The 27,535-nt window shown below is 33.1% G+C and overlaps 2 protein-coding genes across 4 annotated transcripts; both read left to right on the top strand.

Moving 5' to 3' along the window:
• Positions 1-33: 33 nt before the first annotated feature.
• LOC129946040 (tumor protein p63-regulated gene 1-like protein) lies at positions 34-10,834 on the top strand. 3 transcript variants are annotated; one of them, XM_056056058.1, is made up of 7 exons: positions 34-189; positions 8,516-8,647; positions 8,715-8,910; positions 8,975-9,151; positions 9,211-9,369; positions 10,368-10,501; positions 10,570-10,834. In XM_056056058.1, exons 1-7 carry the CDS (start codon positions 183-185, stop codon positions 10,812-10,814), a joined length of 1,050 nt encoding a protein of 349 aa, XP_055912033.1. In that variant the 5' UTR covers positions 34-182; the 3' UTR covers positions 10,815-10,834. The 3 variants fall into 3 exon arrangements, with proteins under 3 accessions (XP_055912033.1, XP_055912032.1, XP_055912031.1); XM_056056057.1 differs by lacking the exon at positions 34-189 and having other exon boundaries at positions 8,128-8,644; XM_056056056.1 differs by lacking the exon at positions 34-189 and having other exon boundaries at positions 8,129-8,647.
• A 3,250-nt stretch (positions 10,835-14,084) lies between these two features.
• LOC129945745 (epimerase family protein SDR39U1) lies at positions 14,085-15,532 on the top strand. The gene is made up of 5 exons (XM_056055637.1): positions 14,085-14,244; positions 14,310-14,514; positions 14,600-14,834; positions 14,892-15,125; positions 15,185-15,532. Exons 1-5 carry the CDS (start codon positions 14,220-14,222, stop codon positions 15,380-15,382), a joined length of 897 nt encoding a protein of 298 aa, XP_055911612.1. The 5' UTR covers positions 14,085-14,219; the 3' UTR covers positions 15,383-15,532.
• Positions 15,533-27,535: the final 12,003 nt, after the last annotated feature.

Genomic DNA, 27,535 nt, shown 5'->3' on the forward strand with positions numbered 1-27,535 from the left:
TTGCCTCTTGTTTTCGGTTTTCGGTTTTAATTATAATTTTCGCATCAGACGCTGCTGTGAGTGAAAAAAAAGAAAAATTATATATGAATATTATCGAATGCATTCTGTGATAACACAAACGAAACGATAGTACCACAATCAAATTTACAGCATTACGTCCGCGTCGTCGCGTCGTCGTTCTGATGAACGGTATTCAAAATTTTCACGATCAGTAGCTTTACGTTAAGCCGGTATCTCGTTCCATTTTAAAAACAAAAGTATCATTCTTATCGTATCGCTTATTTGTACATATTTCAAGTATTACAGTGAAAGGGAATATTATGTTTTTGTTTTGTAAATATTGTTTGAAATTAAAATAAATCTTGCCCTACTTCAAAACATCAATCGATAATTTTTGAATGAATCAAGTTTTCTGTTAATTTAAATATCACGAATAAGATCATATCGAATACAAAAATAATGAACACTGAACGTTAATCGGGTGTGGACTTTCATTTGAATTGTGATCAAAGGGCCTCCTCTATAAGGACTTTTTCAAATTAATGTGACTTTCATATTAGTTAAACCAAATAAGAATGGATATAGGTTCAAACGACATAAAGGACTTGAAGGTTAGCTATAAGTTTCTGGTATCTGATGCACCAGTTGACAAAAAATTGGGCAGGTGAAGACGTGCTTCGAGTAGTGGACAAAAATAAAAAAAAATTATTTTATTTCTTTGTTTTAAGCTATAAGTCTGTTTTTAAACATGTTCATATACTTAAATTTGTTTTTGTTTTGTTTTTTTGTTTTTCTCTTCTTCGTTAACTAGCGGGACTTTTGTTAGCAATTGAGGTAATTTAAGCTGCAGTGCAATTAAAAGTTGTGATTTGGTGCGAATAAGTTTAGCTCGTGTGGTAAATTTATTTTTTCTTACATTTTTTTTGATTAAATATTGAAAATGGATACATTGGGAAGCGGTATGAGTTACTGTTTTAATTTTTTCTTGTGTTTGTGAATTTTGGTGATTTTTTTAAGAAAATCCCGTTTTTGGGGCTTAAAAATTAAATAAACTTAAGCCTTAAAAAAAATGTTAGCAAATGGCAGCACAATTGTGTATGCCATTATAATCTGTTGTTGTTGTGCTCTAAGAAAAAGTTAACTTTTCTTGCTACTTTTTGCTAACCTTCAAATTATTTGACTTTTTGTAGGACAAGGTCAAACCATTAAAAATGAAAAAATTTTCGAAAAATGGATTTCATTCGATAAGAAATCAAAGATTGAAGGTGTTATGCAATTCATTTTAAATGAACTGAAAATCAAAAACTGTCCTTCGACTACTAAGAGCGATTTGAGTGAAAAAGTGAGACTTTTTGACAAAAATTTGGAACGTAGGTGGAAAGATTGTTCACGAAACCGAGCTCTTTTTGCGAGACGCCACGGAGTTTGGTTGAAAACTTCTTTCAATCTGCCAAAAAGCATTCTAAATTTTTTAGAAAATGCAGAGTATGTTGAAAAACCGTGTACCAGCCGTGGAAGACCGCTCAAAACATTTTCTGATCTATGCCAGAAAACCAAAAAACGTAGAGTTTCTGAGCTTCTAAAATCTAAGTCTACTGAAGAGCTAGATTTTGCGGCAAAAATGTCGAAGCGGTTATCAGGTGGTGAAGCTAATGAAAAAGAAAATAAGCGAGTATTGACACCAGAAGAGGCATTGGCATTATATTTAGATCTTGATCTTTCTGAAAAAAAATATAATGTCATGCGTTCGGTTATCAATTCCTTACATGAAAATTGCATTCTCAGCTTATATAAATTGAGAAAAGTCAAAAAGTCAATGCTTCCAATGAAAAGAGACGTTACTGAAAATTCGGCCACAGTTGATCTTCAGGAACTTCTAAACAAGACAGAGGAAAGTATTGCAGAAATATCAGGCATTCATCATGACATAAATGCAACGCTTTTTTGCAAATGGGGTTTTGATGGGAGTTCTGGCCATAGCCAGTATAAGCAAATGTTTAGCGATTCAGAGAACACAGACGAATTTCTCTTTTTAATAGCTCTATCGCCTTTGAAGCTCGTTGATAATAATACTGGCATGGAGTTGTGGAAAAACCCTCGATCTTCTTCAACCATGTTTTGTCGACCGATCAAATTTATATTTATAAAAAAATGCCCAGAGCTTGTGAGAAATGAGGAGGCTAAAATGAAATCTCTCATAGGTAAGCATGATAGGCGTTTGTGTTTTTTCTGTGTACCTAGTTAGCTAAATGTGAGTGTGCAATATTGTTTTTAAATTTCAATTTAATCAAATTTGATTAAATCTATTCAAATCTGTTTTGTTTTTTAAGTTAAAACCGTGTTGTCTTCTCTTTCAACATGTTGCTTTCCTTGTAAGAAAATACCTTTTTTTATTATAGACCAGCTCACTTCCACGTCTTTCACCAAAAAAGGTTGTAATTTCCAAATTTCGTTTAATTTGATGTTTACTATGGTTGATGGCAGTATTTGTAATATTTTGTCAAGCACAAATTCATCATCTAGATGTTATATCTGTGGTGCAACGCCGAAAGAATTAAATTCCCTTCAAATTCAAGAAAAACCAACAAGAGAAGAAAACTTTCGGTTCGGAATCTAAGCCCTGCACTCATGGATATTTTGAATGTCTATTACATATTGCCTACAGACTGCCTTTCAAATCATGGCGAGTTCTGAAAGGCACTGAAAACAAACAAATTTTTGAAGAAAGAAAACGTCACATTCAAAACTTATTTAAAAGTAGATTGGGTCTCATAGTTGACAAGCCCAAGCCTGGATTTGGGTCAACAAATGATGGTAACACCGCCTTCTTATCTTAAGTTAAATACGCTATTTATTTAATTACCAAACAAATTTTTTTGCTTACATACATTACTTTCAAAAAATTGATTTTTGTCCACTTCGTCCATACAATCGACGCACTGTGTGACGTAAGGGACTTGAAAGTAAGTCAAGTTTCTAGAATTCGAACTGCCGAAAAATTGCCTTCCAATTAAGTCAAATTTATTGGAAAATTAGCCAAGAAAATTCTATTTATGTCAAAAGGATAGCTAAATCTGACATCTTATCTTACAGGACGCTTACAGCTTGTTTTAATTGGGCAGGTTCGGACAACGTTCGGCGTTTTTCCTATTTGAGCTCTGATCGTTCAGAGCTTCAAATTCGTGTTTCTTTTTTAGTTCTGAACATGTTCAGAGCGCGCTCTGTGAGCAAAGAATAAAATTACAGTTTAAACGGTGTAAAATGCTGAGCACAAACAATTTTATATCTGAAAGCCGGGAAATTAAAAAACAATCGGATTCACTGGAAAATGTTGTTTGAAATTCTTGTCGGAGAATCTCCACTTCTTCGACATACTTCTCATTTTTTATAATTCGCCTTGAATTAATTTCCACAGAATTTTCTTCATCTTCTTCATCTTAGCACCAAAAAACAAACTAAATGCTTCCCTTAAAATAATTGCTTTATTCATTTTTGTTGAACAATAAACTAGTTTTACTTTACGTTTGACAGTCTGACGTTTGACATTTCAAATCCACCTCTGAACTAAAAAAGAAAAACGCTAATTAACGCTAATTGCAGTCGATTGCATTCTCTGAACGTACATTTTGGCCAGTTTTACAACTGTCATAATCTTCAAACTTGGAACTTTACTTCACTAACCACTACTTTCAGTTCATTGTACAAAAACTATCAAAAACATTATTGTCTACAAAACACTCCTCAGGCAAGCTACAAATCCATCACGATTTGTATTTTGTATTGTAGAGAAATATTACTAATTTCTCTTCCAATTTGACAAGAAACCTTTTTACACAAAATATTAAATGGACTTGTGAAAAAAAATAAATAGTTCATGGAGTAATAAAGTTCAGCTTTCAGTTGAATTAAAAAACATTATCAATTGTCATTGTGACATAAGTTAACTTGAGTTGATAGTTAGGGAGATTTTTCTTGACTACATTTCCAGTCAACTTTCCAATAAAGTTGCCATAATTGGAAGGCAATTTTTTGGCAGCTGGCCAATCAGATACTAGAAACTTGTCCTTATATACTTAAGGCGTTTTATGTTTGCGGATGATATAAATTTGTTTAGACTTGTAAAAGATTTAACAGACTGTACGCTTCTACAAAATGATGTAAACAATCTTATCAATTGGTGATATATAAACTAATTAGCCCTAAAAATATCCAAATGTCGATTTTTTTCGTTTACCCGTCGTTTGTTACCTATCGTTTACGATTACAATATACAAAATCATGTCTTTCATAGAGTTTCTATTAAAATACCTTGAAGTAATTTTTTATTACAAGCTAAACTTTGTGAGTCTATGTAAGATCGAACCTGAAATATTGCTGTGTAGTGTGGAATCCTCATTATTACTACCCTTATTATGTAAATACACAGTGTGAGCACTGGGAAAGGGAGAGAGGGGTTGAAAGGAGGTGTCGGTGCACATTGGGTTTGAATTCCTGAATAATGCAATAGCTAGGAAAGACAGAGTGTGGCAAGGCATTCCACATTCGCGTAGTACGGGTAAGGAACGAATTTCTGTACTTGACGGTACGACCGAAGTTGGGCTCGAGGCTATACTGATGAGCATTCCTAGAAGCGCGAGTATTAAGTTTGAACTGTTTAAGGGGAGGAATGCAGCTGGCTATTTCTCTTGAACATAAACCGTTAAAAAAGAAGTAAAAAAGCGTGAGAAAAGAAACTTTACGACGATGTTCAAGCGACGTAAATTATTCTTTGATGGTGTTATCACCAATTAATGCTCTACGTTCAATGTTGTCCAAGAGGCTTAAGTAAGTTGCAGGAGCACCAGCCCAGATATGGGAGTTATATTCAAGCCTTGGACGTATATAAGTCTTGTAAATAACAGCCAGATCAGATGGGGAGAAAAACCTCTTGCATCGCCTTAGAAAACCCAAACATCCTGCGGCATTTTTGGCGACATCGCGTATGTAATCGTTCCCCAAAAGGTAGTTGGTGATACACGTGCCGAGAATATCGAGATGTTCAGTCTCCTCGATGCAAGTTCCATTTATGTATAATGGCAAGGGGGCTGTATCTTGCTTTAGCGATACAAGACAGCATTGTGTTTTCGAAGCATTAAATTCCACGCGGTTTTTTAATCCCCATTGTAGAATGCTGTTTAGGTCGGAATTTAATGAACTTATCATATTTTGTCATTGCAGTTCCACATCTGGAGAAGAGGGATGTGAGTCTAAAAACGAACATGAAAAGCTAAGAGTACCATCGTCAGCGAAACAATGTATTGGATTAGAAGTTGCAGACAGGAGATCATTAGTAAAAATGAGAAAGAATGTTGGAGATAGAACAGAGCCCTGGTGCACATCAGCATTTATTTTGTGGTTTTCAGAGTTGAACCCATCCAATACAACCTGTATTGAACGCCCAATTTTATTAAAAATTTAATTTAAAAGTATTTACTTATAATAGACTTGTGTAACGTGCGCAAGGAGTATTTTTTGTTGATTTGGTACTTTCTTGAAGTAAAAGAAAGTCAAGTAAAATTTCAAGTATGAAATTATAGTCCAGATAATAACCGGCAGACGGCCCATGAGCCCTGCTTGTAATCTTTAGTTTTAAGTTTGTAAATTTTTGTAATGAAAAAATAAAGATGATAATAAAAAAATAATAGCTTTGTTATTTCAATAGAAGGAGATCTTGGGTTAAAGCCGGTATTTCTGATTTTTAGTTACTTGTTTATGATATTGGACAATGAAAATTTCTAGCTTTTTCCGCTTATTAGGATTATTTCCCTGATTGAAATAACGAAAAAATTACCATAAGCTATAGCGCATACAAAATATGCGTTTCCGTAAATCCGCTAGATATCATATTTTTCCTAGGTGTTTATGACGTTGTTGTTCTTCTTATAAATAATCTTAGTTTTTGACATCAAGATTTAACATGACAAAAAAAACCGACAACACCGCGGAAAACGTTAGTTTTTTCTCAAGTGCTGCAGATTGTAACCTTGATGGTTTATCTTCTTCCCAAGAAATACACTCTACGATTTTATGCTAAATGGATTTACTTAAGTTTGAACCCGAACCCGTCTTTTAACTTAAAACTTTACAAATATTTCTTAAGCCCAGCATCAGTACAACAGACAAAATGTTTTTTTTAATAAAAATATAAAAGAATTATTTAAGATTTTTGATGTCACGGAAATCAACTGGTTTTATATAAAATATTTTAATTTTAGTAATGGCTTCAAGATAATTTTAAGAAATTAACAAATAGTCAATTTAGCAAGTTTTATCTTTTTAATTTGAGAAGACAAGTTTATTTTTAGATATTTGTTCACTGATTTGAAACTTAATAAACTTAATGGGCTTCAATTCAAAATTAAGCACGTTGGAATGTGATAAAATGCATTTACTATTAATTAAAAGTCTGAGTATTTATTAAATCGATGTTGAACACAATGTATGGAATTAGTGCTTTAAACTGAAAATTATTTTCAAATGAAACATAAATGTTTGTAGGTGCCGACTGACGGAAGGCACGATGGTAGTAGCTCTTGGCTTTTAACCCTACATTCTAAAAGGTAGGACCTAACGAGCCTACCAAAGTAGCAGAAGGAACATCGGGGCGAATTTTACTTGAATTTTGACTAATCAGTATTCTGCTATTCATTCCAAGTGAATCTGTGTATGTCGGTAACGTCGTCGGTAATACTGAGCGCTATTCTTCTATTCACGTGGAAGCATTCATTCTATACAATTCAGATCCGCATATAAAATGCAGCGGATTTTTCATTTGATGTCTGGTTTGTTAATTTTTGTAAGTGAAAACTAATTTGGTGCTAAATTTAGAAAATTTGTTTTATAAATAAAAGAATATTAACATTTTAAGAAGAAGGAAGACACTTTTTAACATTTCTCCGAAGCTCTCTGTTTGAGGATTCTCTTAGTCCTCTGCTTACAATTGGAATAAAAAGTCCAATACTGCCCATTTCCAAAAATTATTCTGTTTAGGTGGATTGATTAAACTTTTGTATGAATCAAAACAATTTATCCAACATTCCCAAGATTTTTACATGAACAGCTGTTTATTTGAATGTCAAATTAGTTTGGGATAATGTAGTTCACCCGAAGGATAGCAGAATGCAAAGGCAGTGTAGAAGGGAACCGAATGGGTGAATCGAATATACGATCCACGTGAATAGCAGAATAGGCCTGAATATCTATTAATAAGTTAATGAAGATTGTTATCGATATACTCGTATTAGACTTAACTTTACTTTTGAATACTACATAGCTAGCCTCCTTACTTTGGACATACTGTTAAAATAGTTACTCATCATATTAAATTTATAGCGAGACTTCAAAACTCAAGAGTATTTCATGAAACAGTAAAAGTATTTGCTTAATTTTGTCCTCGCACACAGAAAAGATCGAAAGTTGTAAAATAATGGCTGCTTCTTCAGAATACATCTATACTGAGTTCAACTTAAAAATTGCATTAGTTGAATTCTCACAGAAAATAGTTTTTAAAATTGTTGCCAAAATGATTGAAATCATTTGAAAGCAACCATTTCATACTTTATGTATGTATTTATTCGCATCCACCTGGTGATTAAATTCGCAAAAGATTGCATTCTTTTACAAGAAATTTTATTTCTGTGGAATCTGTTCCTCATCGCATTTATTTTTTTAAAGCAATAGTGGATAATTGAATCATATCCTTGCAATAAAGAATTATAATCGTTTATATCGTTTAAATGAAAAAAGCGGATGAAAGAACCTTGGGTCGGTTCGAGAAAAGTTCTTCGTGTGATCTACGGTCCCGTATGCATCGAAGGGGAGTGGAGGAGAAGATGAAACGACGAGCTGTACGGGCTGTACAGCGAATAGAAGAGCATATGTACAGAAATGATGTTTGCTTAGATAGAGGGAAAATTCATGCAGCCTCGTAAGCATAATATTTAAAAAATATATTTTCAAATACTTTAAAAATAAGCCTTCACTTAAGAAATGGTTCTTCCAAGCCTAAAACAAAACGATTAAAAATGCCGCTTTGCCATTGTAGAACTTAATTTTATGTTAAACACTTAAAATTCAAAGTTTTTCTTCAAAAAAAGTGTCCCTAAAAAATAATAACAACAATAACAAAAGTCAAATAAACGACATAAACAAACCCAAAAGCTTTCTACGACAACATTGTTGTCCCGATTCCCTCTCATGCGCAGAAGAGCGCAAAGCTTCAATATTTATGTCTACAACAAGTTCAGGCTTAACCTATAATTCTAATTCTTGTCAATTATACGTGAAGCGAAAAATTAATTATCTTCAAAAAATATTTAAATCTTTCAAAATCTGTCTTTTATTGTAAAAATACAAACCTAAAAAACCTTGAAAGAAATAAAACAAAATAAAATGCATTCCTCGAACTCCTTTCTTTTGCGTGACGAAGATGGAGATGACCAATACAATTTTTCGGGTGCAACTTTAACTATTTCAGACGAGGAAGCAACACAAAATCTACTGCGTCACAGAACCAACATATCAGACATGGAAAAGAGTGCAATTCTAACTGGATCGGATGTAACATCTCCAATTCATGTTACAAGTGCATATAAGGAAATCAAAAGTAGTATGCCACTAAAACGCCCATGTTGTAGGCGTGTACAAAAATTATATTATTTTTTTCCTAATTTAAGATACACCCATAGACGATGGAAGTTATATGTGCAGTCCAGGAATCGCAAGTGCCCAAAAGAATGAACTTACCCAAGTGACAGATGAATTCTTTTGCTTCAGGCCTGGCCAATTTGAAAAGGCTGTCGCTGATTGTGTGAATGTTTTGCTGAAACCTGCAAATGATGCTAATGTCATTGGAAGCTGGCTTCTAACTGAGTAAGTGAACTTCAATTTTTCTAACAAAAAGGATAATTTTCTTATTTACTTTACATTTGTATAGTATTAGCCATTGGGACCATGAAAGGGAACGTATATTTATTTTAACATCCAAGACATTGCTGGATGTTAAATATGATTTCATCGCTTTAAAGATTCTTCAGTCTAATAAAATTAGACTTAATCAAATTGATACTATTATCCAGGGGAAATTAACTTATCCGCAAGCTTCTTTGGTTCCGTAAGTTGAGTTTTATCAATTTTAAATCAAAATTAAAACTGATATTGTTTTTATTTTAGAAGAATTGAAGGAATTGCAAACGGATTAACGTCAATTATATGTGGAAAATTATTCTGCCAAAGTAGGCAGCCCGAAAGAGCAGCACCAACAGTTAATGTCCAGCCAAGTCATCCACTAACGGTAGCAACACGTTATGATTTTTCATGCTTCAAGCCTGTGTGAGTTAATTTTTACTTTAATTCAGCATAGATAGAAAACACCAAGGCACCATTCATTTTTCTATAAGCAAAGTTTTGTCTCCCTGAGGAAATAAGGCCCTATAAGGTTGAAACATATAGGACCTTATTTTTCAACTTTGCTATATCTTTTTCATTGTTCCCGGTTTGACAGTTCCCTAGACTATAACTTGCGAATAAGTTACCCACTATATAATTGATAGATCAGGAGAATAAAATATAGACAAAATTCATCTAGCAATCAAATAAGCTGACCAAAGATGGTGAGGGTTTTCCTCTTCGCCCTTTTTTCTTTTTTATGAATTAGTTAAAAGGAAAATTTTCATGACTCATAAGTCATAAATAAGTGACAAACTAAAAAATGACATTATCTAATAATATATGTTATTGGCTGCGTTCAATCTCGTGTTGGATAGGGTATCTTGGAAAGGAGGATTTTTAGATACCTTGTTGAACGAGTTGGATAGCTTTCAACTGTTCACAAAAAGCAGAGAAACATTTAAGCTTTGAAGCCAAAATAGATCATAATTACCTTCTAAAATTCGGAGACAAATAGCTTCTTCATCGTCTATTATGTACAGAACATTCAACTTCAACTAACATTTTGTATCTTTTTGTTTACCAACAAATACAAAAAGCTGAAATAAATTTTCAAGTTTTTTGAAATTCAACAATGTGTTGAATCAGCTGTTTTGTCAGATACCTACATACCCCAGAAATTCTTGGATACCTTTGATTTCCTTTTTTGACATCTCAGCTGCTTTTGATCAGCTGTTAATTTACACGTAAAACAATAACAAAAAGGTATCCGGATACCCTATTTGTCTGAGATTGAACGCAACCATTAAAGTTGGAAACGTTACCAACGTTGTTAAAAAAAAAAAACTTTTTTAATAAAAAAAAAATGCCTTTAAAATGTTTCAACCTTTTTAAATTGAAAATTGTGTGTGAAAATATTTAATTACAAAATTAAATTTCAGTGAAAGAAGTGAACAAGGAATGCGAATAATGTGGAACAGAGGTCGACCAATATCACTTCTTACATCCTGGAATCCATTTGCAGATGATATTCCATGGAGGACAGTAAAAGATCATCCAATTTTACAAGCTAAAAGTAAATTTAAGAAACAAACAAATATAGTTTTGTATAATATTCATTTATATATAATTATTTTTTCCAAGGTAATGATAGTATGTCCTTGCAAGATAAAGAAGAATTCAATAGCAAGAAACACATTTACACAGCTGAATCATTCAATGACGCTCTTCGTTCAATATTCTCGAATGCCAATCCTGATGGAGTCGATTTCAATTGTGATTTCAAAGAAGGTCCAATTCTAATGGAGAATTACGTTGGAGTTGGTGCAGTTATACACAACAAGCATAATTTTGGATTTTTTAAAGTTCGTGGAAAGTTTAGTTTTTAAAGAAAATTTCTTCCATTATAGAATGAAGAATATAATCGCACTCTGGGGTGAATGCGTACTATTTCTTCAGTGGTGTACATAAGGCTTTATTCCTGGCGAAAAAATCGCACTTCTACAATTTGTTTTGAATTCTTTAATTTAAATTCGATTTCAAAATGACTCTATCACTATTTCATTTAATTTTTTAAAAATCTTTATAAGTTGATAGATTTCAATTGTCAAAATCACAAATCTAAAAAAACAATTTACGATTTGTGCTAAAACGGTTTTCAAATGAAAAATGGAAAATACTTTAAACTTAAGCTTTGGTTTTTGTAACCAATCCGTCTCTCAAGAGTTTTACTATATCAAGTTTATATTACAAAATATACATATGTAGATAACGTTGAAAACGTGTATTTAAAATAAAAGTAGCATTAGTTCTATGTATATTTAAAGAATCCGATTCGATCGAAAAATTTGAAGGTGAGATTTGAACTCAAGACAACTCAATGCTTTATAAAATATGGTTTTGTTTTTGTGCCAAAACAAAAACGTAATTTTGTCAACCAGTGTATTTTTTGAATTTCAATTTTTTAATTTAAACTCGATTATCTGTTATTGGTATACAAATATGTAGTTTTTCCTAAATTTCTCTGTTCTAGGTTATTATCATATGTTTTTCATCATCATCGTATCTTCTGGCCTCATACAACAAGTCGTCTACATTCATCCCAATCTCGAGCTAAAGACATCCAGTTGCTCACTCCAAAGGATCGGGCGTCCTGGTCAACGCAATATATCCTACCATAAAATGTGTTACAAAGAAGTTTCCGAGCTGGTTCCTCTTCACTTGTACGAGCTTAGTATCTAGCCTTAATTTTTGTGCACATGTCACCATCGAGGTAGGTTGCATACAATTCATATCGTAGCATCTCCGGATCGTCATAGATTTCGCAAAATTAAAGTTTTGTCCATGACAGACTTTTATATTGGGATTTTGATCTGCAACAACAATCATTTTCAAAAATGACAATAAAGTTGTTCTTCTTTTCGAATACATTTTATTGTTCGCCCCAAGTGGAAATTCTATTGAAAATATCCAAAATATTATATCCTGAAAATGTTAGCATTAATATTTGGTACTCGTCCACAGCACTTTTAAATTTCCCCATATAAAATACACGGAACGTTTTATAATTTCTATTCAAATGACTAAAGTTCTGTGACCTTTTGTGGTGTTATCTCGCCTACTATAAAGTTTTTCTTTACAAAAGTGTCCATTAAAGTTAATTCCTAACTCTTACAAAGGAACGGTACGGGATACCTAACCTATTTTTTTATCATAAAATTCATGCTTTTTCACTAATATCTTGGAAGTGATAAGAGCCAAATAATGAAATGTTCAATTTCCTACTAGATTTATAGTTTGCGAGATATTTAGTCATGGAAGTAAAAGTAGCAATTAAGAATGTGTCGTATAAGCTTCAAAGCCAAATGTCATAAACTATTAATCTAAGGAATAAGTGATGGAAACTTTTTGGAGTTTTATACAAAAAAGTCCCTAACTTTGTTTTCTTAAGATTTTGTCATTTCCGAGATTTTAGCAAAAAAAGGCCAGAATTTAAAAAAAACAGTAGTTTTCTTTTTCTTCTTACCCGTGATGTATTGGCATTATGTATAAAGGTGTTAAGCCAAAAGCTTGCATATTAGGTTATGATTTGGTTTTACGGATTTTTATATTTAACTTCTTAAATCTAGCAGAAGTGCTTACTATTATATAAATTTAGTTTTCAAACAAAAAATCAGACAAACTGAATATTTAGTTTGATATTAACCTCTTAAGTTCATTGAAGTCTTTGTCACAAGTTTTGACTTAAGTCATTTTTGCCTAACTTCAAAGAATACTGACAGCCAAACTGGAAATTTGTGTGAGAAGCTTTTTTAATATTTCTAAAAATACAGATCTTTCTGGGACCATAGAAATACAAACTGGTCAATTGCATTTAAAAAAATGAAACTAAAATCTTCGTTTTTCTTCTGAAAGTTATGCTACTGAAAACCCTTCAAACACCATACAAAAAACATGAAAGGACTCTCTCTTTTTGAATAATTTCTTTCGATAACAAAGAATAAGGTCGACTTTCCATTGATGAAGTCACAATTTTATTCTGATTTTTTTACAGTTACGTAGCGGTCTCAATGGAACATGTTTTAAATATTAAGGAGAGGAAACATCTTTAAATCATAAAAAATATTGTCTTTTTCGGATTCTACCCTACTTTTTTTGTATTTCGTTTCTTGAGCCTAAAACAAGCCCATCAACAACTAAAACAAGTTTTTTTGATAGTACGGCCCGGCCGGCGTACTAACAGCTAGGTATCTAAGAAGAACATGTTGCCCCCCCCTGCAACCCCCTTCTTAGGGGTCACTATAGGGGTGGTACGAGTTTGGGTACATGCAAAGTATTTATGGCTGAATCACAAACACGCTTCAACTGCAGCTTCACCTGACATTTACGAGTGTAGTCATAGGAATTCAATGCATGCTATCACAATGGAGCTTCGACCTCACGTTTCGTTTGACAATCGTGAGGAAAAGAACCTAATGTTACGTAATGTGACTCCAAACGGAAGCTCTAGTTCAATTATCTGAACATTTGCTTTGTCTGACAGCTCAACAGCTGTAAAAAAAATGTCAACAAACAAAATATTTGCTCTTTGGAGGGATGAAATAATAGAAATGTCAACCTCAAAGCAGGCCTACCGTAACGCAGACGAAGCCAAAGCTGAAGCGTGTTTGTGATTCAGCCACAACGCAGACAAAGCCGATGTTGAAGCGTGTTTGTGATTCAGCCATTATGCATTTGATCACTTAAATCAAAGAAATCACCAACAAAAAAAAATCAAGGATGGCAACACTGACCAAAAAACAGGGAAGAAATGTCAAAATCAAAATCAATCATTTTTGCGTGTTTTGTATGTGAAAAAGTGAACTTTGAAAATTAATTTGAAATAGAAACAAATGTTTACTCGCACTGAAATTGCTATAGTTATTATTTATTTGCACTTCTCTATCAAATAAAAAAACCGCAAGACGAAATTCGTCCTGTGGTAATGGAAAGTTGAGCCAGAATAAGGAACGTAAAGACTGGCAATAAATTGCAGAAATTGTCAAATTTACTTTTTCGTCAAACAAAATTAAAAACAAAAGTTTAAGAACAAAAACTAAAAATAATAGAACGTTCTAAACTGTATTGAACACGACCGACTTTAACTTGTAAACCCATTCAATCAGCTGACTACCAAATGTCAAAATCCGGAACTGCAGAAAATGAAAAATAAACTCATTGTTTAAAACCAAATAAGATCTTGTTTTCACGTCTCTTCTGTTTTGTTTGTGTTATAAATAAATAAAATACAAATTATGCTTGCAAAGCATGCACTTATCGGTAATTGCATTTCATTATATAATAATTAATAATCTTTTGATATAAATGGGGAATTTAACAATCAGGCGGTGGAACTGGCTTCATTGGCAATCGTTTGAATAAACATCTCATGCAGAATGGCTACAAAGTCACGTTGGTATCTCGAATGCCGGGTTTGAAACGTATCACCTGGCATGAACTCGAGAAGAACGGTGTTCCCAAGGATGTAACTTCAGTTGTCAATTTATCTGGACAAAATGTATTGGATCCTACTCGCCGATGGACTCCTGGGTAAGATTAAATGCACTGCTAATGTATTTCTTTTTGAATTTCACAACAAATTGCAAGCACTCATACGAGTACATATTAATGTCAGGTTCAAACAAAATGTATGGAATTCAAGGATTAACACAAGTGCAGCTCTAGTGAAGGCTATACAAAACGCACCACAGGTGAAGGCCTTTGTCAATATATCAGGAGTGAGCCATTATAAGAATGATGGGCGAGTTTACTCTGAAAATGATCCGGTTGAAGGGTTTGATTTCATGTCTCGTCTATGTTTGGAATGGGAAAAAGCTGCAACGCTTCCTTCTAACGTTAACTGTCGTTCGGTAAGCTATTTTAATAAACATCATTCTTTCAACGGTTTGAGATTGTAACTTCACTAGGTTAAAATTCGAACTGGAGTTGTCATAGGCCGTGGAGGAGGTATGATTCAGTCTATAATGTTGCCCTTTAAGCTTGGTCTTGGTGGGCCTATGGGCACTGGGAAGCAAGCTCTTCCTTGGATTCATATCGAAGATCTTTGTCGTCTTATACAATACTCAATAGAAAATGAAAAAGTCAGTGGAGTAGTGAATGGAGTGGCACCTGAGCAATGCACAAATGGAGAATTTAGTCAGGTTAGTGTTATTTCTTATGAAAGTTGGTTTGCATCTAGTAATAATAAATTCCTATTTAGACCTTTGCAAGTACACTACGCAGGCCAGCATTCTTTCCTGTTCCTGAATTTGCCGTTAATCTATTGTTTGGCAAAGACAGATCTGCTTTATTGTTGAGTGGTGCAAGAGTTGAACCTAAACGAACATTAGAGCTGGGATTCGAATACAAGTATCCGACGGTAAAACTCGCCTGCCAAGAGGTTATTCAGAAAAACTGAATCCTTAAATAAATTATATTATTATTTATATATATGTTTCTTTAATTGTAACTGTTATATGCTGCTGAATGTAAAAGAGGTGAACTTAAAATAATAGAATCTTAATAATTACATGTTAATAAAGTTTTAAAATTTCTTATTCAATTGTGATTGATGTATTTCGTAACTCAAAGGACAAGAGACTTATACTTGAGCAAAATAAGGCAAAAAAGGAACCAACCTCGAAATAGGAGATAGTATGCGGAATGCTTGTTTAAAAATCCTTTAAGTGTTTTAAAAGCTGTGTAAAAAGTCTCAAAAAATCTTTTGTCTGCCTCGTAAGATATGGTCCGACAAAGGTCGTGATTATTTCCGTTTTTATAGCTCCAATAGCAAAGACATCTTAACCAAAGTTATCAAGCAATAATTTGCTTAAATTTGTGCCCAAACCATTTGTTTTATACACTCAACCGTTTTGGAGATATAACGAATTAAGTGCGAACCGCTCAGCAATTTTTAATTGAGACATGCGAACTATTTATATGACAAGTATTGCATTCGTAAAAAATCGCGGACTCGATTTTTATCAAACATAACATAGCGATGGTAGAAAAAAGTAGGCCCCCAATTCTGTCTTCGTCTCTATAGCCCAAACCATTGGATCGATTGGATTCATATTTTACAAATTTACAAAGATTCGAATTTTCTTAAAAACAAATCCATAGATTTATAATTTTTAATTTTTATATTCTATTTTTAAATTCTATTTTTTGAATTCTATCCAAGAGATTTGAACTTATTTTGGGGGCACCTGCCCAGATATGCGAATTATATTCAAGCTTTGGAAATTCTAAGCACCTGGCAGCATTTTTGGCGATATCGAATATGTGATCATTCCATAAGAGGTGATCTGTGATATTCATACCGAGTACTGAAAGTTGATTAGTTTCCTGGATGCAAGTGCCGCTCATGGATAGCGGCATCGGGGGTGGGTTACGCTTTAACGACAGGAGACAGCATTGAGTTTTCGAAAAATTAAATTCAACACGGTTTTTGATTCCCCATTGGACAATGCTGTCAAGATCAGAATTTAATGAGCTTATCATACGCTGCCGTTTAAATTCCACATCCGAAGGACAAGGATGTGAATCTAGAAACGAATATAAAAAGCTGAGGGTACTATCGTCAGCGAAACAGTTTAATGGATTAGAAGTGGCAGACAAAAGATCGTTTATGAATATAAGGAAGAGAGTCGGAGACAAAACGGAGCCCTGGGGTACACCAGCATTTATTTAATGAATTTCAGACTTGAAACCATCCAATACAACTTGTATTGAACGGTTAAAAAGGTAATTTCTAATGCAACGAAGAAGAGAATCATCAATACCAAAAGCACGAATTTTCGATGAGAGTTTGGTGACAAAATCTATCAAATGCTTTTGAAATATCAAGTGCAATAATCTTACTTTCTCCAAAACGATGTAAAGATTTGTTCCACTGTTCGGTGAGATGAACCATGAGATCACCAGTGGACCTATTGCTACGAAAGCCATACTGTCGGTCATTAAGAAGCTTCCGTTCTTCAAGATATTTCTTAAGCTGAAAATTAATCAGCGTTTCCATGACCTTAGAAAGAAGGGACGTAAGTGCGATTAGACGATAGTTTGAGGGAGAGGAGGGTTGGCCTTTTTAGGGACAGGCTGGACAAATGCAGTTTTCCATCCACTCGGGAAGAGACCTGTAGAATAGGACAGATGGAAAAGCTTACGCAATGGTTTTGCCAGCGTTGAAGAACACCTCTTCAGAACAATAGGGGGAATACTATTCGGGCCAGCGGATTTGTGTACGTCAAGGTCTTTCAGTACTCTTTCGACGGCACAAGTGCGAAAGAAGATTCGTCGATGATCAAAAATGACATGGTTTTATTAAAAAAAAAGAAATTCGATATCTCGAAAACGGGTCATTATTTCTGTACGTAATTGAAATGTAACTAACGATTTTCAAATATAAGATTGACAAATTAAGGTTTTTTTGAGATATCAAATGGCATTTAATTTTTTTAAAACCTACTTTTTTCAGGTACCTTTTTAATTTTTTAAAATCTAGGATTTTTTTAAACAGACTCTTTGGATACATGAGCAAGTTCATGCGATCCAGTGGTTTTTAATTAAAATTAATAGTGACAAAAATGAAATTACGGGTTTCAACGCCTTCGAACACAGACACAAACACGAGACTACTTCGCCGGCTGAATGCTTAAATGCCCCACAGACCACTATTCCCGTTGCTCTATCTCTATTATTAATAAAGTTACAGAAACCAGTTTTGCTCCATAGACCACATATTTTCGGTTCTGTTCGTGCTTATTTGCCGCATATCCAAATTTGTACGAGGTGGGGCACTTTTTCTATTAAAGTTTTAAAAACAAACGCTTAATGCAATGGATATAGATCAAACATCACTCAAATATATTTACAATGCTTAATTGCACCATATCCACATGAGATGGCATAAAAAGCATGTAACCTCTCACAATCTATTGAAACCAAGTGACATTTTTCCTGCTTATGTGCCCTATACCCATGGACAAAAGTGCAATCAGCTGGAAAAGTATAAATAGAAGTAAAATTTTCGAGATCACTTATTTATTTTTTTTTTCTAAATCATTTTTAAAATAAAATTTAAATACAAAAATTAATTAAAAACCAAAAAAATGCTGTCTATAATTAATTAAATATTTATTGATTATTTTTCGACGCTTCAATTCTGGTTTTGATAGTTTTCAGGGCTGATTAAGTAATATCTGCTGTGTAAATAAAATAAAAACGAGGTAAAAATAAGGGGAAACAAATACTTTTAATAAGACTATTTCTATATCTTCAGGTTCACAAAATATATAAATCCATTTAGAGTATTCTTAATAAGGTTTTAATCGATAATATGGAAGCATTTTTTTTTTGTTTTTACTAAAATGGATAAAAATAAAAAATCAAAAATAATTAATTTGAAAAACTGTGAAAAAATACTAAAACTTAATCCCATGAATGCTGAAGTATTTATTAAATCAATTCCGAATAAAATTGAATGTATTATTCTAGGAAATTTTAAGAACCAAAGTTCAAGTTGGGTATTTTTAATTGTAAAGTGTGAAAATACTTTGTCATTTTTCATACTTTTTATCGACTTAAAATTAAGCCAATGTAATATAGGGAAGGGCTAAGCCATTATATTAATATTCCTTTTTTGTTTTATGTTTTCATCACTACAAATAGATTTTAAAAAATTAAAAGTGCTAGAAATTTAATATTTTATTATTATTTTTGCTATCGTTGAATTCCCAATGTTAAAAGCATAAAGGTTCTATATCCATAGGAAATTTGCCGTTTGGTTTTCATAGATTTAACATTCGTATGGAAAGGGTTCTATATCCATTTTTGACTTTTTCTAAACTTTTTTTTTAAATAACCATAAATGTTTTTAACCCTAGGAATTCAAATTTAGAAAAAGAAATATTCCAATCATGTATACAAAAATTCAAATGTCGAAATTTTCAAATGCAAAATTACGAAATTATGTTTCAAACCTTAAAATTAGTTTTCTGAGGAATAATTTTTTGTATATAGGGCATTTAAGCATTCAGCCGGCGACGCTCTTCTAAAATTTTGCTCCGAGATTTTCTTTAACCTAGATAGTAAAAAGTGTTCAGCTGGCTTGTTTGTCGATATCACTAAAGCTTTTGACATGGTTGATCATGATATCATGTTGTCTAAATTGGAAAATGCTGGTATTCGAAGCTTTATGAGAGATTGGTTTGGATCCAGATCATTACGAGTAAAAATTAACAATACTAGAAGTGGCTTCTAATTTCTTAATATTGGAGTACCACAAGGCTCTGTGCTTGGTCCAATATTGTTCTTAATTTACATTAACTCTTTATTTAAATTACCATTCAAGTCGAAAATTACCGCTTTTGCAGATGATGTTGGTTGTGCCTATGGTGCTGATAGTCCCCTTGATCTTGTTGCAGATATAAATTGGGATTTGAATCTTTTTAAGTCGTGGTTTGCTGAACATAAATTATTAATAAGCTCTAAGACGAAAATTATGTTCTTCAGCCTTTCTTCTCAGAATGTTTTCGAACCGGAAATCTTTTTTCATGAGCCTGAGTGCAAAAAGTTTAAACTACATAGTTGCTCTTGCTCTTCTGAAACAAGCACGATCACTTACTGTGACCACCTATTTTGTAGTGATCTTTGTTTTCAAATTGAAAAAGTGGATGTTTTTCAATATCTAGGACTGCTAATCGACTCAAAGATGACCTTTAGTAATCAAACTGAGAATTTACAAAAATATTTTCGTACTACACTCAAGCACTTCTTCTTTCTCCAAAAAGTTTGCTCACCCGACCTTCTTAAAAAAAATTATTATGGGATTTTCCACTCTAAACTACAATATGGAATTGCCTGTTGGGGCGGAACGCACTTTTGCAAAGTTAAACCAATTCTTACTCTCCTTATAATAAGCAGAAAACGGCGACTGCATCACAGTTTTCCATTATTTGTGAGACTAAAAATTCTTCCAATTCGTCACCTCTATTGCTTCAAAGTCCTAAAAACTTTTTTTTTGCGCTCAGGAAATCTAAATTTTAGAATTTTAGACAGTCATACCCTACGAAACAACTTGCAATATCTTGTATCTATTCCTAACTTCCGGACTACTACTTTTCGAAATTTTTATACTGTTGCTTCTTCTAGATTATTTAATAAACTACCTTGTATGTTAAGGTCACTTATTTTACCAAATCTTTTTATGAAACATCTTAAGAGTTGGTTGTTTGAATCTGATTTCGGTGATTTGGAAAAAATTATGTTTTCATAAACTTAATATTTTTTGTATTTTCCTTTTAATTTCTGGTGAATTTTTGGGAATTGGTTTTCTAATTTGTTGAAATTTTTGTATCTGGTCGTTCTTTTTGTAATTCCTTAATTAAGATTTTCTGGACTTTGCTTTATTATTTTTTTTAATTGTGATTCTTTTTGATTTATTTTCCAATTGTACATATTTATATTAATACTTGAAGTTTAAAATTAATTTATTTATTTGATTTTTTGTTAATTATCGAAGTGGCATTTAATACTGTTTTATTTTCTAACAATAATGCCACTACTTATTTCAAATTTTTTTATTTACATTTTAGTCTTATTGAACTTGATGTATCTAAACTTATTATAAGAAATAAATGAATTTTTAAACCTAAACCTAAAAACCTTGTAGTTTCGTAATGAAAATCGTTTACTGGATTACTCATTCACATCCTGTAGAATGCTCAGAAAAGCTTTTACAAAATTATTATTTCTGCTGTTGTGGGAAACGAGTTCTACTAATAGTTTAATGGTCCTGGGAACCTACACTGTATTTCGAAATATCAAAATCATCGAAATACAGACAATTTATTTCTACAACAAATGCGATATTGGAGAGGAAAATCTTAAAATGTAATTTAAAAAAAAAATTAGCAATAACAATTTACGCAATTAAAATTTGTTTAAGGGAATCTGGAACCAAAAGTGCATATAGTAAGAAAAAACAATATGAAATTTTAGTAGGATTAATGTGTCCGCATCCCGATTTAGCCACGGGACATTTAAAAACATCTAATGCCCAAACAAACTTCTAAAAGGCTTGGCAAAGGCTTTTTACAAAATTGAATATATTTATTTATTTATTCAGCTTCATACATGCTATCATAACTTAACTTAACTTAACCTAGCTTAACATTTTTTTTTTGCAGTTCTTGTTATCAGTTTTCAACATTAAGGCCTAAGGCCCCCATAAAAGCTCTTTAATGTACAAGAACTAACAATTTTGATTTTATTTGACTTAAAATTACAAGGGACGAGGAATTCGGACTCAAAAAGGAAAAAATTGAAGGGTATCTTTCAGATGGGATTTGGAAATGTTGAAATCGAAGACTACCATAGCAGCGTTGCAGTGACGAAGAATTCTGGACATTGGTTCAAAGTGCATGTAATTAGTGCGGCGATGAGGGATATATAAAAGGTAAACAGATCGCAGATTTCGAGGGTTGGTGTTAAGATGAATATCACTGAGTGCCGTGGAATCTATATTGCCCATTAACAATTGGTGAGCAAATAATATATCGGAGTTTTTATTTATTTATTTTATTTTTATTTATTTATTTTATTTTGAACGCTTAGTAACTGTAAGATACAATATCTTATAAGGTAGTAACAAGCTTATAAATGAGAATGACAATGTAATTATTATAATTAAATGACATTTCAATTATTTATATTATGATTATTAGTATAATATGAAAAGCTTAATAACTTTCTGTACGGTCTATGTAAGTATGTAATATAATTTTAAATTGTAAAGTAATTTATTAAGTCCTTTTTAAGTTTTGTTGTGTTTTGATTTTCTTTAATAAAGCGTGGAAGGGAGTTCCAGAGGCGAACTGAATTTACAAAAAATTGACGCTCAGAAGTTAAGCATGTATAGCGAGGGTGAACTAGTTGACGAGTCCTGTTAGAGGTGGGGAAACATATTCTGTCAAAACAATATTGTGGTTGTTGTGTGTGCAATATATCTGAGAGGAGGATTAAACAACGAAGTTTTACATAATTTTCCAAGGGCATATTTAATAACAGGGAAGAATAATTAGATATTCTGTCATACCTACGTAAACCAAAAGCATAGCGAACGATATTATTAAAAGCAGTATTAAGTTTGCGTTTACTATCATATCTACAGTTGCAATATAACTCACATCCATAAATCAAAATAGGTATAAGCAAGGTCTTTGCTAGCAGTATTCGTGTTTTTACTGGCGTAAAATACTGGGTTACCCAAAGTGTACGTAGAGCACCATACATTTTGCCGACAAGTCCGTTTATGTGATCGTCCCAAGTCAAATATCGATTAAATGTAACGCCAAGGTTCTTTACAGTCTGTACGTATTCGATTGGACCATTACTTAACATAATTTGAGGAAAGTAAACAAGATCTAAGTTCTTTCTTGAGATAACTAAGCATTTAGATTTCTTCGGATTCAAAAAAAGACCATTTAAATGGGACCAATTTAAAATTTTCTCAAGGTCCTCATTGACATTGGAGACTCCATTGTCAATAAGTCCGAGAGGGCAGCTTAGATATAGTTGGACGTCATCGGCATACAAGTGGCAGGAACTATTATCGATCAAAGATGGTAGTCCATTTACATACATTGAGAATAGTAAAGGACCCAGTATCGATCCTTGAGGAACGCCAGATAACGTTGGTAGAAAATTGGACAAACTGTCACCAGCTTGGACTGCTTGCTTTCTATTGTTTAAATATGAATATATGAGCTTTGTGGCGCCTGTTGAAAAATTAAACTGCTGCATAAGCTTGTTACAAAGTATGACATGATTAACTGTGTCAAATGCCTTGGAGAAATCAAGTAAAACCAAAAAAGTTACATCATCCTTATCCAACGATTGCCTTATGTCTTCAGTTACGTTCAAAAGCGCAGTTATACAACTGTGCTTTTTGCGGAAACCAGATTGTTGCGAGGTAAGCATAGAGTTAGTCGTAAGAAAAGCGTTGATTTGTTTCTGCAAAATTTTCTCAAAAACTTTAGATAAATAAGAAAGAATTGAAATAGGTCTGAATGCGGTTCCTTTAGCATTTTTAGGAAGTGGTAAGATTTTTGCCACCTTCCAAATGTCAGGATAAACTCCAGACATTAAAATGGAGTTAAATGTAAACGTGATGTAGGGCAGCAAAAATGGCAGAATCATTTTTATAAATTTTGGATCAATTCCGTCCAGACCAATAGCATTAGACTTGATTGAGAGTAAGCTTTCTACAACATCAGTAGAATCTACTGCTCAAAAACCGAAACCAGGATGATCTGAGTCTTCCGCAAACGAGACACCCCCAGAAGTGATTGGCAAAGGCGAAAGTGACGGTCGTGAGGCAAATGCTTCGTAAGTGTGTTTACATCAAGACCTACAGCAGTCGCATTTCTCAACTTTCCAATGCCAACGTTTCGCAAGTTTCTCCATAGTTGTCGCTCATTCAGTGAAACATTTAAATGCTTAGAGAAAATTTGAGATTTAGCTGTACGAATTTCTGCAATAACTCTGTTCCGAAGAGAACAAAATGCGAGTCGTAACTCGGGCAATCGATACCGCTTCCAATTATTAAATGCATGATCCCGTTTTTGCATTAACGATCTTATATTATTTGTAAACCAGGGCTTATCATTTTGTTTCAAAATTTTTGTTTTCAAGGGAACATGAGTGTCGTAGAGAAGATTTGTCTTGTTCGTTAAGAATTGAACTTGTTTATTGGAAGAAGGCATGTAAAAAATGTTATCCCAATTGATGGCTCTTGTATCTTCCTCCAAGTGCAGAACATTAATATTCTTAAAATCACGATATGAAATCTGTTTGACGGCATATATAAGATTAAACTTTATTGTCAAAAATATTAAGTCATGCCTTGAAAAAGCCGGTGCGGAAAGTTGATCCACACATCCCTAATCTCACTAACCAAAAATAAATCAAGCAGTGTCGCGCCCCCGTCAAAGAAGTGAGTCGGAGTCACAGTATTAACTGGGCTAAGATTGAGTGCACGCATGTTATGAATTAAAATGTTTGGGCTTAGTAGATTGCAATTAAAATCGCCACATAAAACTATATTTGGAAAGCCCAGAGAGATTTCTTCTAAAAGTTCAGAAAATTGTGAAAGTTCTATATGCTTATTTGGCCTATAAATTGCTCCTAAAAGTAGATTGCTTTCGCTTCCAAAAACCTCAACGAATAAATATTCAATAGGACTACCTCTCTCAGAAGAAAACTTTAGTTTAGATTTTATAGAAGATTTTATATATATTGCCACACCACCACCAACACGATCTGCTCTATAGTCCGAAATTGCTTTTTATGTTGCTTTCGGTAACGTGCAATAGATGTCAAAATAAAGTTTCTATCGTATGCGGACTGAAATTTTAGGATTATCGAAGAGTTGACGTTTTGTGAACATTTAAGTCGTGGCATAAGTGATTGATATACGTTTTGATGTTTTCATTTTCTAAATATGGTATTCCGAAAAGAACAGCATCACACGAAACGTTTTTATTATCAATATTTTCTTGCGTTAATTTTATTTGGGCTAGTTCACTACTCAAAGATGATAGCTCGGAAAGCTTGTTTGTTAGATCAATGTTTGTGTTTGAAAGTCTTGTGTTTATTTCTTTGAGTTCATTTTTAAGCAAACTTATGTCATTATGCGCCGCGGTCTGTTGTTTTTCGAGTTGCGCGATTTTAGTGTTTATTAAATCAATAGATTTTTGAAGCTCATCAAATTTATGGTCAATTTTTTGCGTGAGGTCTTGGTGATTTTCTTCAATTTTATTTGAGAGTTGTGAAATAATTAACTCACTTTGTTTTTTTCATATTTTGGTTCATTTTGTTAAATAAGCTTTTATCGTCCACGGCCATTTTTTTACTCAGTTGGTAAGGAGAATCAATTGATGTTCGAGGTGAGTTTTTAATATTTTGATCATCAATTGCGGAATTCGTTCTACCCCGTTTTTGCCTGGACATGTATGCACGGTAAGATTTAAATTAAAACACTCAATGTTCGGTATGATAAATCAAACAAAGAAATACAAAAATAACAAAGTTTTAACTTTCAATGATCTTCACAATATATTGGTTTACTTGTTTAATTCTATCCAATTTGATCACTTTTTATATTTTTTCGGGTCTTATTGTTCAGAAAACTTCATTGGCATAGAAATGGCACACAACTTAAAAAAGAAACTTGCGTAAATTTAACTCGAAATTGATTAAAATGGCTAGCCGAGGGAGAGACACGTCTAATCCAAAGTTCGATACATTCTTCTTCTTCAGAGTTTTTGCGTCTAATATATAAGGACTGCAAACCTATCAGTTTTAGTCGATCGGCATAAGGAGGCAAGTTGGATGTATCATCCCAGGGGAGGCCACGTAAGGCAAATCGAACGAGTGAATGGTTTTCATAAAACGGAGACAATACTTGGCATGCATATTCAAGATAAGGACGGACTAGGGAAATGTAAAGCGCTTTAATTACATAGGGGTTGGAAAATTCTTTTGACCATCTCTTAATAAAACCGAGAGATCTATTAGCTTTATAATTCGGTCAAAATGGGAATGGAAATTCAGGTGTCACACATAATACCAATAATGCGGAAGGGCTACGGGAGCAAGTCGAAATGCTGTATTTTAAAATACTGTATGATACTGTGTGGTCATAATCCTGTATGGTTAATATTCTGTACTTTAAAATACTGTGTCTCAAAATGCTGTATTGTCAATATACTGGATCTAATAATAATAATAATAATAATAATAATAATAATTTGTTTCGAGTTGAGTGACGATCGACAATACCGATTGCATCAAGTTACGTGCTGGCACCCCTGTATATTACTGGACGTTTAGAGAGATCAATTAGTTTGGTGCAACTCTTTATGCAATTGTTGATTATGATAGGAACATTCGTGTACAAATTTGAGAGAGATACAAATAACTTAATAATTAATTAATTATAATTAACTTAATAATTAATAACAAATGAGAAAAAGAAATTAAGAAGATACCATTTGTTTGTATGTTATTGTTCGAGGGAAGTATATAAGAACATTATCTGCCTTATTTTGACATTCTCTTTCGTTCGAAAGATATTCGAATTCGTACGATACGTATTTTCATTTTCTAACGATTCGAAAGTTCATTTTGATTCGAAACTTAAGCAAACTTTGACATTCTAATCATTCGAAACAAACGTTATTTATTAAGCGTTCGCATTTTGAAGAGAGAAATTAAAAGAATAACATGTTAGTTCTGTTTTTTTTCCGAAAAATAAAGAAAATGTAATATATTTTAATGAAAATCTGTTGATATTTTAATTAAAGGGCACAGTCACACTCAAACTGGACAACGAGGGAACAGAAGGAAGTTCTCATAAAGCTGATGGAAGAAAACCCAGAAATCGCGAGGGGTTTTTTAACAAACAGAAATGACGTTGATCGGTTTTGGAGAAATGCCGCCGATAAATTGAATAGCTACGGGCCCCCAACTAAGGACGGAGCTACTTGGAAAAAGGTGAATTGTTTGTATGTATGTTTATGTATGTGTTAACCAGCATTTGGGTTCAAGGTTTGGGCCGACTTCAAAACAAACACAAAAAAAAAATTGGTGGACAATGAAGTCAAGAGGAAGCAGTCGGGCTTCAACGACAATAATTTAATAATCCTCACTGAATTTGAAGAAGCAATCGTCAGGCTAACTGCACTTGCTGAATCAGTTAAAGGAATACGTGGGAAAGTATTTGGCATAGCTCAGCCTCCGACAGAAGAGTCTGAAACTTTGCCAAAATCAAATGACGTGTCGATGACATCTTGCCATGAGGCCGAAAATGGGAGTGAAGATTTGTATCCACATTGTAGTAGAAGGCCCAAAAACGACACACTTTTCTTTTTATAAAATAAGTGTCTCAGTTCCAATGCAGGAGATTTGATGGCAATATGCGTTCCATCAACGCAACATATTACTCCCGGAAAGCCAAATTTTTCGAAGAAATGTTGTCTCATCTCTTCCTTTTCCTCGTGGTTTAATTTAAAGTTAATCCATTTTGTGCCAAGTTTAACTTCCAGTGTATTTAAAACTATTTTTTTGAACTTGGACACCGATGATTGGGACAACTTAAGTGTCGCATCTTTTCCGACTCCAAATTGGTAGCCTCCTTCGGCAAAAAAGCGCAAGGTTGAAGCTAGCATTAAAATGGGCGGTATAGACAAAGAAGTTCCACCTGTATCTCGATGGAAAGCTCATCCAAAACATATTTAAATGCTCGTTTATTGAGGCGAAAGTTCCTAACAAATCTACAAAACAATACCAATTTAGTCAGATCAAGATCTTAGCCAGCAACCGAATTTTATATTTTATACATCTCCATTATATTGGATTTGTGAGGTATAATTTTCCGCTCGATTCGTTCCACTATTTTCGGCATCCATTCAAAGTGGAACCAAATAATAATTTATAATTTGGATTAAATATAAATTATCTTTTCATTTATTTTAAATCATTTTCCTTAAAAGTCAAATAACAAGTGCTT

This window comes from Eupeodes corollae, chromosome 2, assembly GCF_945859685.1.
Source record: "Eupeodes corollae chromosome 2, idEupCoro1.1, whole genome shotgun sequence".
Lineage (NCBI taxonomy): Eukaryota > Metazoa > Arthropoda > Insecta > Diptera > Syrphidae > Eupeodes > Eupeodes corollae.

Bases quoted from the DNA above. Each gene is read 5' to 3' on its own strand.
- LOC129946040 (XM_056056056.1), top strand. From the start codon at position 8,431: ATGCATTCCTCGAACTCCTTTCTTTTGCGTGACGAAGATGGAGATGAC. The intron at 8,648-8,714 runs GTATGCCACTAA...TCCTAATTTAAG, and splicing joins ATATAAGGAAATCAAAAGTA to ATACACCCATAGACGATGGA. The intron at 9,370-10,367 runs GTGAGTTAATTT...ATTAAATTTCAG, and splicing joins TTTTCATGCTTCAAGCCTGT to TGAAAGAAGTGAACAAGGAA.
- LOC129945745 (XM_056055637.1), top strand. From the start codon at position 14,220: ATGCTTGCAAAGCATGCACTTATCG. The intron at 14,245-14,309 runs GTAATTGCATTT...TTTAACAATCAG, and splicing joins TGCAAAGCATGCACTTATCG to GCGGTGGAACTGGCTTCATT. The intron at 15,126-15,184 runs GTTAGTGTTATT...ATTCCTATTTAG, and splicing joins CAAATGGAGAATTTAGTCAG to ACCTTTGCAAGTACACTACG.